The sequence below is a fragment of the Gorilla gorilla genome, chromosome 9, assembly GCF_029281585.2.
Source record: "Gorilla gorilla gorilla isolate KB3781 chromosome 9, NHGRI_mGorGor1-v2.1_pri, whole genome shotgun sequence".
In the NCBI taxonomy this organism is placed as follows: domain Eukaryota; kingdom Metazoa; phylum Chordata; class Mammalia; order Primates; family Hominidae; genus Gorilla; species Gorilla gorilla.
The window spans coordinates 128,266,828-128,281,084 of record NC_073233.2 but is presented as its reverse complement, the minus strand read 5'-3'; the positions used below and the strand labels follow the sequence as shown (position 1 = coordinate 128,281,084).

At 45.1% G+C, this 14,257-nt stretch overlaps 2 protein-coding genes across 8 annotated transcripts in view; both read right to left on the bottom strand.

Moving 5' to 3' along the window:
* ARHGEF12 (Rho guanine nucleotide exchange factor 12) overlaps positions 1 to 2,268 on the bottom strand; it is a 152,823-nt gene extending 150,555 nt beyond the window's left edge. For 2 of the 4 annotated variants that reach the window (XM_031015915.3, XM_055356135.2), the window contains exon 1: positions 1,228 to 2,268. In XM_031015915.3, coding sequence (XP_030871775.1) covers positions 1,228 to 1,259 — 32 coding nt within the window. In that variant the 5' untranslated portion in view covers positions 1,260 to 2,268. The remainder of the gene's footprint in view (positions 1 to 1,227) is intronic. The other 2 variants (XM_031015914.3, XM_031015916.3) reach the window with 2 other exon arrangements.
* Positions 2,269 to 5,864: 3,596 nt separating this feature from the next.
* Positions 5,865 to 13,322, bottom strand: TLCD5 (TLC domain containing 5). 4 transcript variants are annotated; one of them, XM_004052289.4, is made up of 3 exons: positions 13,059 to 13,322; positions 10,785 to 10,984; positions 5,865 to 8,432 (listed from the first exon to the last, which is right to left on the bottom strand). In XM_004052289.4, exons 2-3 carry the CDS (start codon positions 10,981 to 10,983, stop codon positions 7,894 to 7,896), a joined length of 738 nt encoding a protein of 245 aa, XP_004052337.1. In that variant the 5' UTR covers position 10,984; positions 13,059 to 13,322; the 3' UTR covers positions 5,865 to 7,893. The 4 variants fall into 4 exon arrangements, with proteins under 4 accessions (XP_004052337.1, XP_063549682.1, XP_063549683.1 ...); XM_063693612.1 differs by having other exon boundaries at positions 10,785 to 11,303; positions 13,059 to 13,165; XM_063693613.1 differs by lacking the exon at positions 10,785 to 10,984 and having other exon boundaries at positions 13,059 to 13,275.
* Positions 13,323 to 14,257: the final 935 nt, after the last annotated feature.

The following is a 14,257-nucleotide window of genomic DNA, read 5'->3' as shown; positions in this document are numbered from 1 at the left end:
ATATAAATACTTTAAATATTTAACAGACTCTTTTAAGTGAACATTCATGTGATGCTGGAAAGCATCAACAGGAAGAGGAAGTTCTGTTTCTGGAGTAGCTGTTATGGTATGATAATGGAATTTGGCCCTTTTAAAATCAACAAATGAGTCTTACAATTGGGTAAAACTCTTATTAGGAAATTAAGACTACTTTGTGCAGAAGCACTATTGTTACACTTTTCATCAAAGAGCTTTGGCCCTCTAATTCAGTTACTTGATCTATTTTTTCACGATGTAAAAATTCGAAGACTGACTTAAAAATAAAGCAAGCTGACAAATTTGGGACTAGCATGCAGTGTCATAATTAAATTGAGAATAAAATGTGGTCAAGGAATCAATATGCTTTTTATCCCTTACCCTATAAACAAGAGTAACTTAGGATAAGCAAACTGCATTTCAACCACACATGGTCTAGCTCAATTCGCCACCCACCACCATGCAACACTGGTAGGTGCTATAAAGGACAGACACAGAACTCAACAAATTCAGCTGCGCGCTTACATTATGCTTACGGTTTATATCTCTTAAACGCCAAGTGTTTCTGGAAGACGAAATATTTAAATACAAGAATTAAAAGCAAACCCCATGATTTACCCTCATTTCTTCAGCTCCCGGACATTGCTTCCAGCAAGAACCTGTGATTTACTGGTAATGTCAACATTCTGGAAAGTTATTAGATAATAATTAAACACCGTGCAGGTCAACATCTGAAAGAGATCAAGTTCCCAGATCACCATGCAGTAGGCTCAACATTAAGTTCACAGGTAGAAATTCCTAAAATGTAATTGTCTTGAGAATCTACTGCAGGACACGGTTAAAGCTGATAAATAATACACCAATACCGAGCCGACTTCAGGCACCGACCTTCACCTAAAATGACCTTCTCCTCTGATTTCCAGACGAGTACACAATCCTAATGCACACTACAGGCGGAAAACCACAATCACGGTTTTGCCTCCCCCTTCTCTGAGAATCGGAAGGGAAGTTTCTCTCCGGAAAAATTACATTTCCAAAAGCCAATCAACTGGATAACTCGGCAGCAACCCCAGGCTAACTGCACAGCTCCGAAACAACCCTCTTTCCTCTGCCTGTCAACTTCGCTGGCCAAAGGCAATCTGCAATCACCGACTCCCCTGCTAGGTCGGGCCCGATTCCGGGAGGCCGAGCGAAGGAGGAATTCATACCAACCTGTCGGTGATAGTAGACTGTGTGCCACTCATTGGGGCCCTTGGCGAGAGGTCCTCCTTTTATCCAACTTGCATTTTACAGTAACACCTCCTCCCCACCCCCAGTGCTCTGGGATCAGGCCCTACTCCGTCAGGGACACAAAAGTCCAACTCAAAACTCCATTCAGTCATCTAGACCATCCGATTGTAAGGGGTCAACGGATGCGGCTTGGAGCAAAACAAGTTATCTCCCAAAACGAATTGAGAAAGCCAGGGAGCGAGTCAGTCCAGAGTGAGTCGAGCTAGCGAGAAATCCTCCAGAAGGCACAAGGATAAACTTCCTCAGAGAGGGAAATCCGCGCGCAGTGGGAAGGGGACCCGGGACTCCCGCCGGGGCTGGGGCGGGATCAGCTCACGGACGGGTGTCGGCTCCTCCTCCGGAGTCTCGGGGCCTCGAACTCCCCGCCGCGGCAAGGGCCGGGGCCCTCCCTCCTGGCTCTCTATCTGGGGCTGCCGGCTGCTCCTGGCCGCAGCGTTGGCCGCGTCTCCAGCCGTCCCGCGCCGGGCTCGCGCGATTCCATGTCCCGGGCCCGGGGCTCCTCCTGTGCTCGCCGCCCCCACCAGGCTCCCGGTGCTGGGACGAGCCGCTGGCGCCGGCGGAGAGGTCCCGCGGCCCGAGGTGACAGGGACCCGGGTCTCTCAGCGCCGCGGACTGCTCCCCATCTCTTTGAGGCCCGGACTCTTCCGCAATCGCCAGAGGCGGCGGCTCCTCCCCGACGCTCCCCGCGAGGGGCGGGAGATGCCCGTCCGGCCCGGCCTGGAAGCCCCGGTCCGGGAGGCGGAGGCGGAGGCGGAGGCGGCGGCGTCTCCCCGCGCAGGGCCGGCTCGCCGGGTTCTGGAGGCCCTCGCGGGCGCGCGCGCAGACAGCGGAGGAGGCCGGCGGCCGTGGGGGCCGCGCAACCGCGGGCGCGCGCGCGGGTTCCGGTTCCGGTTCTGGTTTCCAGGCCCTGGCCGCGTCCGGCGCGAGCTCGCGCTTCCCGTCCCCGGCCGACTTTTTTGGCCCCCTCCCCTCTGACTTCGGGAAGCCGCCTCACCCGGGATCCCTCCGCCGCTCAGGGCCGCGCTCTCGCCATTGAACGGACGCCTCCGCCGGAGCCCGGTTTGGGAAAGCGGCAAAGTAGTCCTGCGGGGCAGACGGAGGTGGGACCCGTGCAGCCCCGGGAGGCCCACCCACCTCCCGCGGCGCCTGGGCCCCTGAGTGCCGAGACATGCCCCTTCGAGTCCAGTTTGTACTAAGTCGACTTTCACCAGAGACCGCCCGAGAGCGCCCCCCAGATCCCGAGGACATCGTGCCGGGAGGCTCTTTGAAAATTACCAGCCCCCCTTGTCCTGGAAACTTTTATTACTTAAAGGAATGTACTATCTCTCCTGTCTTCTGGCTGCACGCGTTCTGCCGGTTCCCGGCCGGCGCCCCTCGCTGCCTCCGCGGGGCCCGCTCACCTGGGCACCTGCCGGCCCCGGGGGGAGAGCGCTGCAAGAGCGGGAGGCGCAGGGCTGCGGGAGAGCAGCTGGGGACTGCAGCCAGGGCTTCTCGGTATAAATATTACTTTTAGGCTGTTTCTGCCTTGGCAAAATGAAATGTGTTATTTGCCAAATTGATAGAGCATGGTGCTTTCCATGGCGACTTAACAAGCGTGTTGTGGAAAGAACTGGGAGAAGAAAATGAAGTATATTTATCCAGTAAATAGCATTACGGTTCTCTCTGAAGGATTCCCAAACGGTTTTTCGGTTTTTTCCCCTACTGGGTAGAGAGCTTTAGATACCCATCTAGTTTTATGATTGAATAATTCAGTATTATGGCAATTTAGGTACCATATATAATACAGTTCTTCAGTTCTGCCTGCAAACATCTAAAGTGGCTATTCCCTTTATCCAACTATTTTCAGACTTTTGAGCTTAAACCTATGTTGGTGACAAGGGATTTCAGCCATTTTGTGGAATCCAAGTAGCAAATCAAATCTAATAAACAGTGGATGTGGAGAGAGGAAACAATTACCTCTTAACAATGCTGTTGCAAAAAGTCATTCCGCAACAGTTCATGAAAGGATCATTATCCCCGAATAGAGGCATGAGCTCACGCTGACGTTAGTTAGAACGGGGGGGGAAAAAAGGAAAAGATAAACAGAGACCAGAGACGACTCTTTATTGCTCGATTTTTTAGGTTCAAGGCACAGCCAGCTAATTTTGTAATGTTTATTTTTGGAAAGAATAGAAGCAGATTAGCCAAGGCACTTCCCTAATGATGAGACCAGGACACATTGCCACCTGCTGGTGTATTCTAGCATGACAATTCTACCCTGAAGACTCTTAAATTGAGTGTTTACATGTAACTGGAAGGAATCCCATTCATATATATATATATATATATACCGACCAAAATGCAAACCTTATCCCCAAGCTTAATAAATCTTTCTTAAAAGTACTAAATATCTTATTTTCCCCTATTCTAATAATGTTACAGTGTAAGTATAAAATTAATTGAACCCAATGACTCATCAAATCATGCATTTTGGAGTTCCTCTCTTCCCTTAATACTTGAGGGAAGTCTCAATACTTAAGCTTCAGGAATAAAACAAACTGGGAAAGTTTCCTAATTCACCTTCTCTTCCTTGCATACAAAACCTCTTGGCAAGCTGCTTTCAAGATCTTTCCAAACTTAAACAGACCCACGGTTCTAGCTGTGAGCAAAGAAGGCATTTTGCTGTGGGAAAGCTTCAGAAGATGGTAAGCAAAAGATTGAATTAAGCCAGTGGTTATTCATTCCAGAACTATTTTTTTTAAATGATGAAAATCTCTATAGTCACCTACAAAGCATTAATGATTAAAAAAAAAAAACAAAACTGAAAGCCTCTTTAAAGCTGCCGATAGCTCAACTGTTCTAAAGGCTGTAACTATAGGATGCCTTCAGAAAGTCAAGCCAGTCTGGGTAGAACACACTCCTCAGGGTCCGTAGTACTTTACCTAGAAAAATGACACTGATGACCCAATCCACTGGGAAAACCTTTGAGGAGGTTTTCCAATGGGGATGATTCTAAACCACATTCTCATCCTCTTGTCCATTCTTTCAACATGCTTACTAAGTATCTACTATGCATCCCAGACTGTTTTAGGCATTGGTAGTACAGTCCTCAAGACAGGGCCTCCAGCTGTCTTCAGATGATGTCTCTGATGTCAACTCACTTGACATCAACGTTTTCAAGACAAGTGTCCAAACAGGTGGCAGAACAAGAAACACATTAAGGTTCTTCCTCTCTCTTTTGGCAAACTGTTTTGTGTATGTCAATTGTTACCCCCCAAAATAAAAAAAAAATAGGGGGGATGATGGATAATGAACAGCAGATTAGAGATATTCACTAGTAAGTATGAATACAGGTCAACATTTCTACAGGTCAAAAGGCTTTTTTTAACTTCTTGGCAAAACCACCACATAAATATAAAGACAGACTCTGGATTTATAAAAAGTTGTTTTACTTTTATAAAATTTAGTACAAATCTTATGGAAATATAAATCCTTCTTGAACAGTGTTCGTTATCATTACATAGTAATCCAGTGCAAATGAGTACCTCATTTTGTCCGAGTATACCACACATTAATTAGCCCTTCATTTACCTGTGGTTTCAGAACTTAGCATTGTCTTAACTGCTGAGTCATCTTCAGTTCACATTGTTCTCTCAGAAGTTTTTTCATAGTTATTAGTAACAACATCAAGAAAAGCTGAAATGAGGGATTCCCTTCCCCTTACCAATTATTCAGATTTCTCACCATTCAAAAAAACCTACATACAGTTCCATGAAAGTGTCCCCAAAACAACAAGATCTGCAGTCCCTTCACTTCTGAGGAGTAAGAGAGAAAAAGAATTGGTACCAGATTAAGCCTGTTCATTTGTCTGGTATGGAACAGGTTGCACTGTGCCAAAATTCAAGAGCCAGCTTTTTTTCTTTTTTTTAAGCTCATGTGCCAAGCCACTCTTTTCTACAAGCTTTTGCTAAAATCAGCATTCCCCAGCATCCTACTTTGACCGCAATTTTGTTGGAAAGAAGCTTACCAGCATTTTAGGGGCGCTCATCATAGAAAAAAAAAAAGTGGAGATTAAGAAAAAAAACAGGAAGTGGAGATGCTGTCAGATTATCTCAATGCCCAGCAAAACTCTTTAACCAAATGACATTCATTTTTAAAGACCCACTGTTAACATGCATTTAAAGTTACTGTTTCCTTAACAGTGATGACTTTATACCATTCCAACCACTCCCTCATGCCTGGTTTCTGTGGCCAAGACCATTTTCCATTTTCAAGACCGCTCAGAGCTGGGCATGGTGGCTCACACCTGTAATCCCTTTGGGAGGATTACTTTGGGATTACTTTGGGAGGCCGAGGCGGGTGGGTCATGAAGTCAGGAGTTCAAGACCAGCCTGGCCAATATGGTGAAACCCCATCTCTACTAAAAATACAAAAAGTAGCCAGGCATGGTGGCACACGCCTGTAGTCCCAGCTACTCGGGAGGCTGAGGCAGGAGAATCACTTGAACACAGAAGGCGGAGGTTGCAGTGAGTTGAGATCACACCACTGCACTCCAGCCTGGGCGACAGAGCAAGACTCTGTCTCAAAAAACAACAACATCAAAAAACACCATTCATTACGTTAGATTACCAGTGGCCATGGAATGGACTGATGCTTCCTACTGACCAGCCTTGACTCCAGTAGCACCATATGCTTGCTCACCCACTGAGCTAATCAAACACCATTGACTTCAATAACATGGTAAAAATAAATAATCAATAAATACATAAATACTTCATATTTCCATAAAAGCCCTACATTAAAGACCTCCATTAATAAAATGCCGCATAATGTATCTATGAAATACACTACAGGGTATTTCATTCATTCACAATAGGTTTAAACTCAGGCAAAGAAGAAACAAGTAACCTATCCAAAGTGAGTGAGTAGCTCTCCAAAGTGGCAAGTGAGTAGCAAAATTAGTTAAAAGAACCCAGGAATTCCGGATTCTTAACCCCTTGTTCTAAGCTTATATTCTTGCTTCTCTTGGAGACTGTCACACTAAGAATTATTATTTTTTTCCTTCCGAGACTGGCCTTGTTTTATTAGTTTGTTCACAGAGTGGTACCTTTTTAGTAAAAATAAGAAGAGTAGGAGGAGTACTAAAAGGGAATGTATCTAAAATGAAAAAAAAAAATTAACCTCATCCCCCTGAGGCCAGTACACACTTTAAAGTCTTTGGCTCTAGTTTGCAATATGTACAGCAGAGCTGAAATCTAAACTGCCATCTCAAGCACAGTGGAATCCACATGATAAATCCCTATGGAATTTAGTCATAGCCTCAAATGCCTAGGAGATTAATGCACAAAAGCCCTGAGAACTGGCATAGTTTTCCTGGTAGGGCAGAACCCATATAACAGGACTCAGTAAATCTACCCACACTTCATTCGTCTCAAATCCAAAGCCCTAACTCTATAGGTTTTGTGCAGAAAAGAGTTAACATAGCAGGCCTAAACTGCTATCCTTGGAGAGGCCTGATTACAGGGTTGGCCACTGGCCGGCATTTGGGAACTTAGATTTTGGAGGGGCTCCCACAATTAACTGATAAGACTGGCTTACTGTGTCTGAACTGCTTGTGCAAACAATATGGCTTATGCTGAACACCTGCTTTCCTTTTGAGAGTCTTGAATTTTGCTATCTGCCAGGGAAAGGCTGCCTAGATGACCTGTCCTCAGTAAAAAATTTGGGCACTGAGTCTGTAATGACCTTGTCCAGTAGACAACTCATTCACATGTCGTAACAAATCACTGCTAGGGGAATTAAGTGCATCCTGTGTGATTCCACTGGGAGAGGACTCTGGAAACTTGTGCTTGCTTTACCCTAGACTTTGTCTCAGGTGCCTTTTCCTTTTACCGATTTTTCTTTGTATCTTTTCACTATAATAAATCAAAACTATAAGTAAGACTATATGCTGAGTCCACTGAGTCTTCCCAGAGAATTACAGAACCTGGCAGTGATCTTGGGCACCTCTGGCACAGTTGGTATAGGAGGTTCAGTAAGTAGCCCTCCCCCTCACTGCCACAGTTTCACTCTCACCCTCCTATGCCCCTCTGTTTAAGCGACCCAATTCCCCGATCTAATGTTCAGAATGTCAAAGGCATGTCTCTTCCTGAAAGCCCCTGACTTTATAGTAAATGGGGTAAACTTAGATAAATTGCTATATGGAAAGCAGAAATAAGTGTTTATTGAAAGAGTTACTTCTCAAAGGAACAAGAAATAGCACTAATCTTTTTCGAGTTCCTTTCTAAACTGCCTGAACATCAAACCTCCCAGGGACAGGAGGACCCAGGGTCACCACAAATGAAAACAAATGCCAGTTGTACTCACTTCACAGTTCTGACTTATTCCCAACTACCATGGAGTATTCTCACTTTCTACAACTGTGCTACTGTAGAAGTTAGTGTTTTAATACTGGTATATGCTCGGCTTGAAGACTGACCAAATTGATCAATACATTTAGCCCTTTTTTGAAACCTAAGTTTGTTATAAGTGTGATTATGTAACAGTCATATTTCCAACCTGGTTCCCATGGCTGACTTAACCCAATCCATAATCTGGAGCAAGCCTTGGCTAGTGTATTTTGAGATGTCCGTTGTGTTTCAGCTGCCGTTCCTCACTCCGCCTGCTTCTCCAAGCATGGTACTTCTTGATGCTCTTCCTCCATGCAAAGCGCCAGATGCTAAACATGAAACACCAAGACACAGCATACATCGCTACTCCCCCAGCCTTCACAAACCACTTAGGCGTGGGGGAGACCATTTCACAGAAAAGGAGGCAAGCTCCCACACCAATCCTCACTCCTGTGAACAGAGCCACAAAGAGGAAGTCCACTACATCTCCAGTGAAACTGTGATAGTGCCCTGTTTCCCGGAGAAACCAGCGCATCTGTAGCAAGGGGTTGGTAAGCTCACTTCCAAAGAGGACTGCATTGACCTCTGTGCCAGACTCCCCAAGCACAAGGGCCATGATAATGCCCAAGATACTCAATGTGTGATGAGCCAGCATCAAGGCACCCTCAGACTGAAAGTAGATGCACCAGCCCAAGTCGAAGATGAAGTAGCCCAAGGTGAGACACAGGACATGAACTTGGAGAGGTGTATTGGGTGAGCCTGAAACAAACCAAGACAGAAGCAAATTGAGTGACTGGGAATTGTGTTACCTTGCACAGGGATCCTATGTTGTTGTCTTTCAAACCTTACTAGACACTAAAGAAACAAAAACAATAGCAGGCACATGCTTTTTAATGAGGACCAAAGAAAGACTAAAATATAAAATCTAGGTCTTTATCAAACTAAACGATGTTCAGACCCCAGGAAATGCTGTTCTGATGAATCAGACTTCAATGAATTTGCATCCTTCAATGAACACAGGCAATAATCTCAGTGTCCTCTCCGCGGAACAGCATAAAATCCAATTATTTTGTTCCTTCAATTAAAATCCTAAATTTTTTTTTTTTTTTTACTCTGCTAAAGGTTTATTTCCAGACTCTTGAATCATTGTTTCCTGAATGTCAGATTTTTTTCTCAGCTTAATGGGTTACGTTATTGAACACTCAGTGGCCTTAACCCATCCTGAAAGTAGATGCTGGAGAGGGCCCCAAAAGTTAGTGTGTGCTCATGTCCAGGAACACAGGTTTTAAGGACCTGACATATTTGAAACCATTTAGAATCTTCATATAAAATACAAAGCTTAACAGTTGGTTTCATTAGTTTGACAGTTTGCGGGGGAAACTCAGAAATTCAGTAAGAGAAGCTAAAGAAATATTTTAAAAATTATATTCCAGGGGAGTTAAGGGCTGCATTGTGTCCTCCCTCCCCAAATTCACATGTTAAAGCCCTTAACTGGTAGTACCTCAGAATGTGAGTGTATTTGGAAATAAGGCCTTTAAAGAGGTAATCAAGTTAAAATGGGGTAGAGTAATCCAATATGACTGTTACACTTAAAAGAAGGGATTAGGACACAGATATGCATACACACACACACACACACACACACACACACACAATATGACTGTTATCCTTAGAAGGGATTAGGACACAGATACGCATACATATACAAATACACACACACACACACACACAATATGACTGTTATCCTTAGAAGGGATTAGGACACAGATATGCATACATATACATACACATACACACACACACACACACACACACACAATATGACTGTTATCCTTAGAAGGGATTAGGACACAGATATGCATACATAAACACACACACACACACACACACACACACACGCTATGACTGTTATCTTTAGAAGGGATTAGGACACAGATATGCATACATATACAAACACATACACGCGCACACACACACACACACACAATATGACTGTTATCCTTAGAAGGGATTAGGACACAGATATGCATACATATACATACACACACACACACACACACACACACACACACAATGACTGTTATCCTTAGAAGGGATTAGGACATAGATATGCATACATATACAAACACACACACATATACACACACACACACACACAGAGGGGAGACCATGGAAGGACACAGTGGGAGAGTGGCCATCTGCAAGCCAAGGACAGAGGCCTCAGAAGAAACCAAACCTGCTAACAACTTGAACTTCGACTTCTAGCCTCTAGAATTTTAAGAAAATAAACATCTGGTTAAGCCACCCACTCTGTGGTACTGTGTTATGGCAGCCCCAACCAATTAATACAAGGGGGTAAAATTTTTGCATACTTGGCCGGGTGCGGTAGCTCACACCTGTAATCCCAGCACTTTGGGAGGCCAAGGTGGGTGGATCACGAGGTCAGGAGATCGAGACCATCCTGACTAACACGGTGAAACCCCATCTCTACTAAAAATACAAAAAAAAATTAGCTGGGCATGGTGGCGGGCACCTGTAGTCCCAGCTACTCGGGAGGCTGAGGCAGGAGAATGGTGTGATCCTGGGAGGCGGAGCTTGCTGAGATTGAGCCACTGCACCCCAGCCTGGGCAACAGAGCAAGACTCCATCTCAAAAAAAAAAAATTGCATACTTCCGAAAGTAACACTTGTACATCTAGTAACAAAAAGGATAAGGAACATCTCATCCTCTTAACATAGACATGGAAAGATGCTGACTTTTGAATAGACAGTCAAGTAAAAGTTGCAAGTTGCCAAAAATATGTATGATACAGTTCTATTTGTGTCTTTTTGGGGGTGGTAGTGGAAGATGTTGATACTGGCTTTAGGGTTTTTATATTTCCGATTAAATTGTAACAAGCAATTTAAAATCTGTTTTAAAAGTAGAGAGTTATGAAAAGCAGAAACAACAGGTGACATAAACAATATCAGAGTTAACAATGAAGAATAAGGATTCCAATACAAAATTATAATGGGAATTAGTCTTCAATATTGTACAAATTCTGTTTCAAAGTCCCATGCTTCTAAGACTACCCCCAAATCATAAATCCCTAAGGGAAAATCCCCTACCTACCTGGGTGGGTAAAAGGCCATGGGCCATCAATGAAGCCAATATAAGCGGAGAGGCCTATAGAGAGGACTCCATGGGTGAAGGTGACCAGCCGGCAGCTCCACTCATAGCTTCGGTGCTTATTCAGGTGGCAGAAAGAAATATAGAGCGAGAGCCAGCCACACAGGCTGCACAGCACCTGCAGACACAGAGCTAATGCCATCCTGTGATGAAAAGACCAAAACCAGAAAAACAAAGGACGCACCCTAAGAAAACAGCATTGGGTCATTTTGTGCATATGTCCTCATTTCTATTATAGAATAGTTCAAAAATATTGCCTTATCTTATTTTCCTTATCTACACGGCCAAGAATCTTCTATTTAAGTATGGCTGTATTTATCATTCCAAGTTCCTCAGAGATAACATGTTAGCAACTGGTGAATGTTGTAAACTGGAAACCAGGAACTGCACTCCGAGCTGGTAGGCTGACATCACATTTTATGATGAGTAAATGTCAATAATAACCCTCTAGCGATGACTGACCTTGGGCAATAATACACAGAAAATAAAGCACATGTATTAAATAATGTCTTCACAGTTCAAAAACCCCAATGAAACGCACTCATGAAAAAACAGAACACTGCCACGTTGGTTTCTGCTAGAGGTCACATGACACATGGCAGTTTAATGTGGTTTTAAGCTGATACTAAATTCAGCTGAGGTTTGGATTTGGGTCACAGGTTCATCAGTCAAAAACAAAACTTAGGATAAACTTAAATACAGAACTAAACAAAGAGTCCAGACATCTTGGAGGTTGGGGGGAAATCCTGGCTTTATTCAGTTCTGAAATCCGACCCAAAGATTTGCCAAGAGTGAAGCAGAAGGATTCTAAGGTTCAAGAGGTGGGGAGTTTTTGTTGAGATCTAAAAATATCCTTAAGGCAATTATTCAGTTAAAAATGAAATGAAGCCAGAAAGCTGTACCTTGGAACTTTTACTGGTGACAAATATGTTAGGACAAGAACAACTATAACTGAGTCAATTTAGTCACACAGGACTAAAATCTAAAAATGAGCAAGATGTTGTTATTAGTTAGTATTCATTAGCTCCTCCATTGAAACGTACAAATAAAAAGTCAAAAACATATCAGATATCTACTTCATCTCAGCAGACATTTTCTGCATGGCTATGCTTATTGCTTAACCTTATTCTGACCAGTGAAATAGTTATCTGTGGACGTCAATACACAAGCCACTTCCGAAGAATGCTATCCAGAGAGGGGCTTCATGAAGGTCAAGTTCTGTACAGCTTTCATCTGAAATCAGATTTCCATTCAAGAACACAGTAGGTGTCCATAATAGACCTGGGTTCCAATTCTGTCTCTGTCCCTAGAGAGACTAGCCATAAGAGTGTGGGCAAATCACTTTAACCTCTAGAACCACAGTTAAAAAAAAAAAAAGAAATTAAAGAAAAGAAAAGAAGGAAGAGGAAGGGGAGGAAGGGAAAGGAAAGAAAGAGACTAGGACTGAAGAACTCCACAGTCCGGTCCAGTTCTGACATGGAGTTCTGAGATAAACTTTGTAAAACATCAATGCCAATTCTCAGAGTAAGGGCCAGAAATACAAAGTATCCCACGTGAAGAGAACTGCCCTCCCTTATCTCCTTCTAAAGGCCAGGGTCACTGGCCAGTAATGCGGATCAGCTCATTTGGATATGCCTATTAGTATTTTTAGAGTCTTCTTCTCTGAATCCTAATTCCTTGGCAGAACAGAGAAAACAGTAGCCCATTTACAAACACTTAAATAAAAGAACAGACATTCGTAAATGGCAGACACAACTCTGTGACCTTGGGAACTCCCTGTGTGGGTTTCGGCTTTTTGCTCTTGGTTTTTGCCAGAGAACGGAAGGGCATTTGGAAGGCCATCGCCGCTCAGAGGTCCAAGGCTCCTCTCCTGGTTTCTCCCGTTCCAGGGCCAGACTGGCGAGGAGGAGCCTTGGAGCAGGCGTGGCTGGCGGCGAGCGCGGGCCCCGGGGCCTCGCAGGGACGGCGATCGCATCTCCGCGCGGCGGTGCCTGCGGCGCTCGGCCACGCCCGGACCAAGAGCCGGAGCCAGGCACCGTTATCCCTGCATCCCGCTGGCGCCGCAGCCTGGCGCAGGAAGGCCTCGGGCGTCCGAGGCAGGAGGAGGCCCGCTCCCCTTCGGAGGCGAGCCCGGGCCCTCTGCCGCCTCCTTCCCCACCAGTGGGCCGCGCGGCCCCGGTGCCCACCCCGGCCGGGCAGTTCGCGCCGAGCGGTTACCTGGCGGAGCGTACCGGGAAGCCTCGGGCGCCCGGGCGCCCGCAGCTCCCGGCCCGGATCGCGGCAACAGGAAGCGGAGGAGCCAGAGGGGGAGGACGAGGCTGTGACGGCGGCGGAGGAGGAGCCGGGGGTCTGGGGGCACCTGCTGGCTGGGAGGATGGAGCGCAGAGCCGGAGCCGGGCCACCGACGCTCCGAAAGGGCGCGGGAGGGTCCTCCTTCTCTGGCGGGGGGGTCAAGAGGGATCTAGCGGTGACGTGAGACCTGGAGGCCGCTGCTCTTGTTTAGCTGTTGTTGTTTGTTTATCCACTTCTCCCCTCCCCTCAATGGGACAGCTCATCCAATCAATTTATCGAGTACCTACTAAGTGCTTGCACCCTTACTAGGCATTGTGGGGGATGTAAGACATCGTTCTTGCCCTCGTGCTTGAATTTAAGTCGTGAAACAGGAATTGATGAGGAGGAAAGTGCTCAGGCCTGAGAATTAGAAGTTACAGTATTCCAGTGTCAGCCCTGTCACCAACTTGACAGTAAAGCATAAGGCTTGAAAGTGAACCTTGCTTGGTACGTCTTTGGGCAAGTTACTCTTCTGTTGCCTCCCTTTCCTCGATCCTGAGAATGGGGATAGTAATAACACTTATCTCATATGGTTATTTTGATAATTTTAAAATATTACATGTGTAAAGTGCTTTGAACAATGACTGGCACATGGAAGTCACTACATAAATACCAACTGTTTTATTTCACTTTGGGTAAATCCTTTTCTTCTCTGGTTCTATTTTAATACCAAGCAGAGTAAGTTTGAGCGATAAGAATGGAGGCTCGAATGGGGTAAAGACGGTGTCTGCCTTGATTGATCAGGACAGGCAATCCTGGGTGCTGAGGAACCTAGACATTCTCAAAGGAGAAGACCGTTAGCAGAGGTGTGAGTGTTTAGACCGTGCCTGGTGAATAGTAAATATTCTAGTTTTGGTCATTTATCTTACCAACTCTTCAAAGGTAAGGACGGCACTGGTTTCATCTTTGTTTCCCTAGTACCTAGCATGAGGCAGGTACAATAAATGTATGTTGAATTAATGTGAAATGAGCCTGGGAAACTATCTTGGAAGCATATCACAGTTCCTAAAGTGTGTTGATCATCTATGCCACTTGGGAAGTGTTTTCAAATACCCTGTGCAGGCTGTACCTTGAATATTATGATT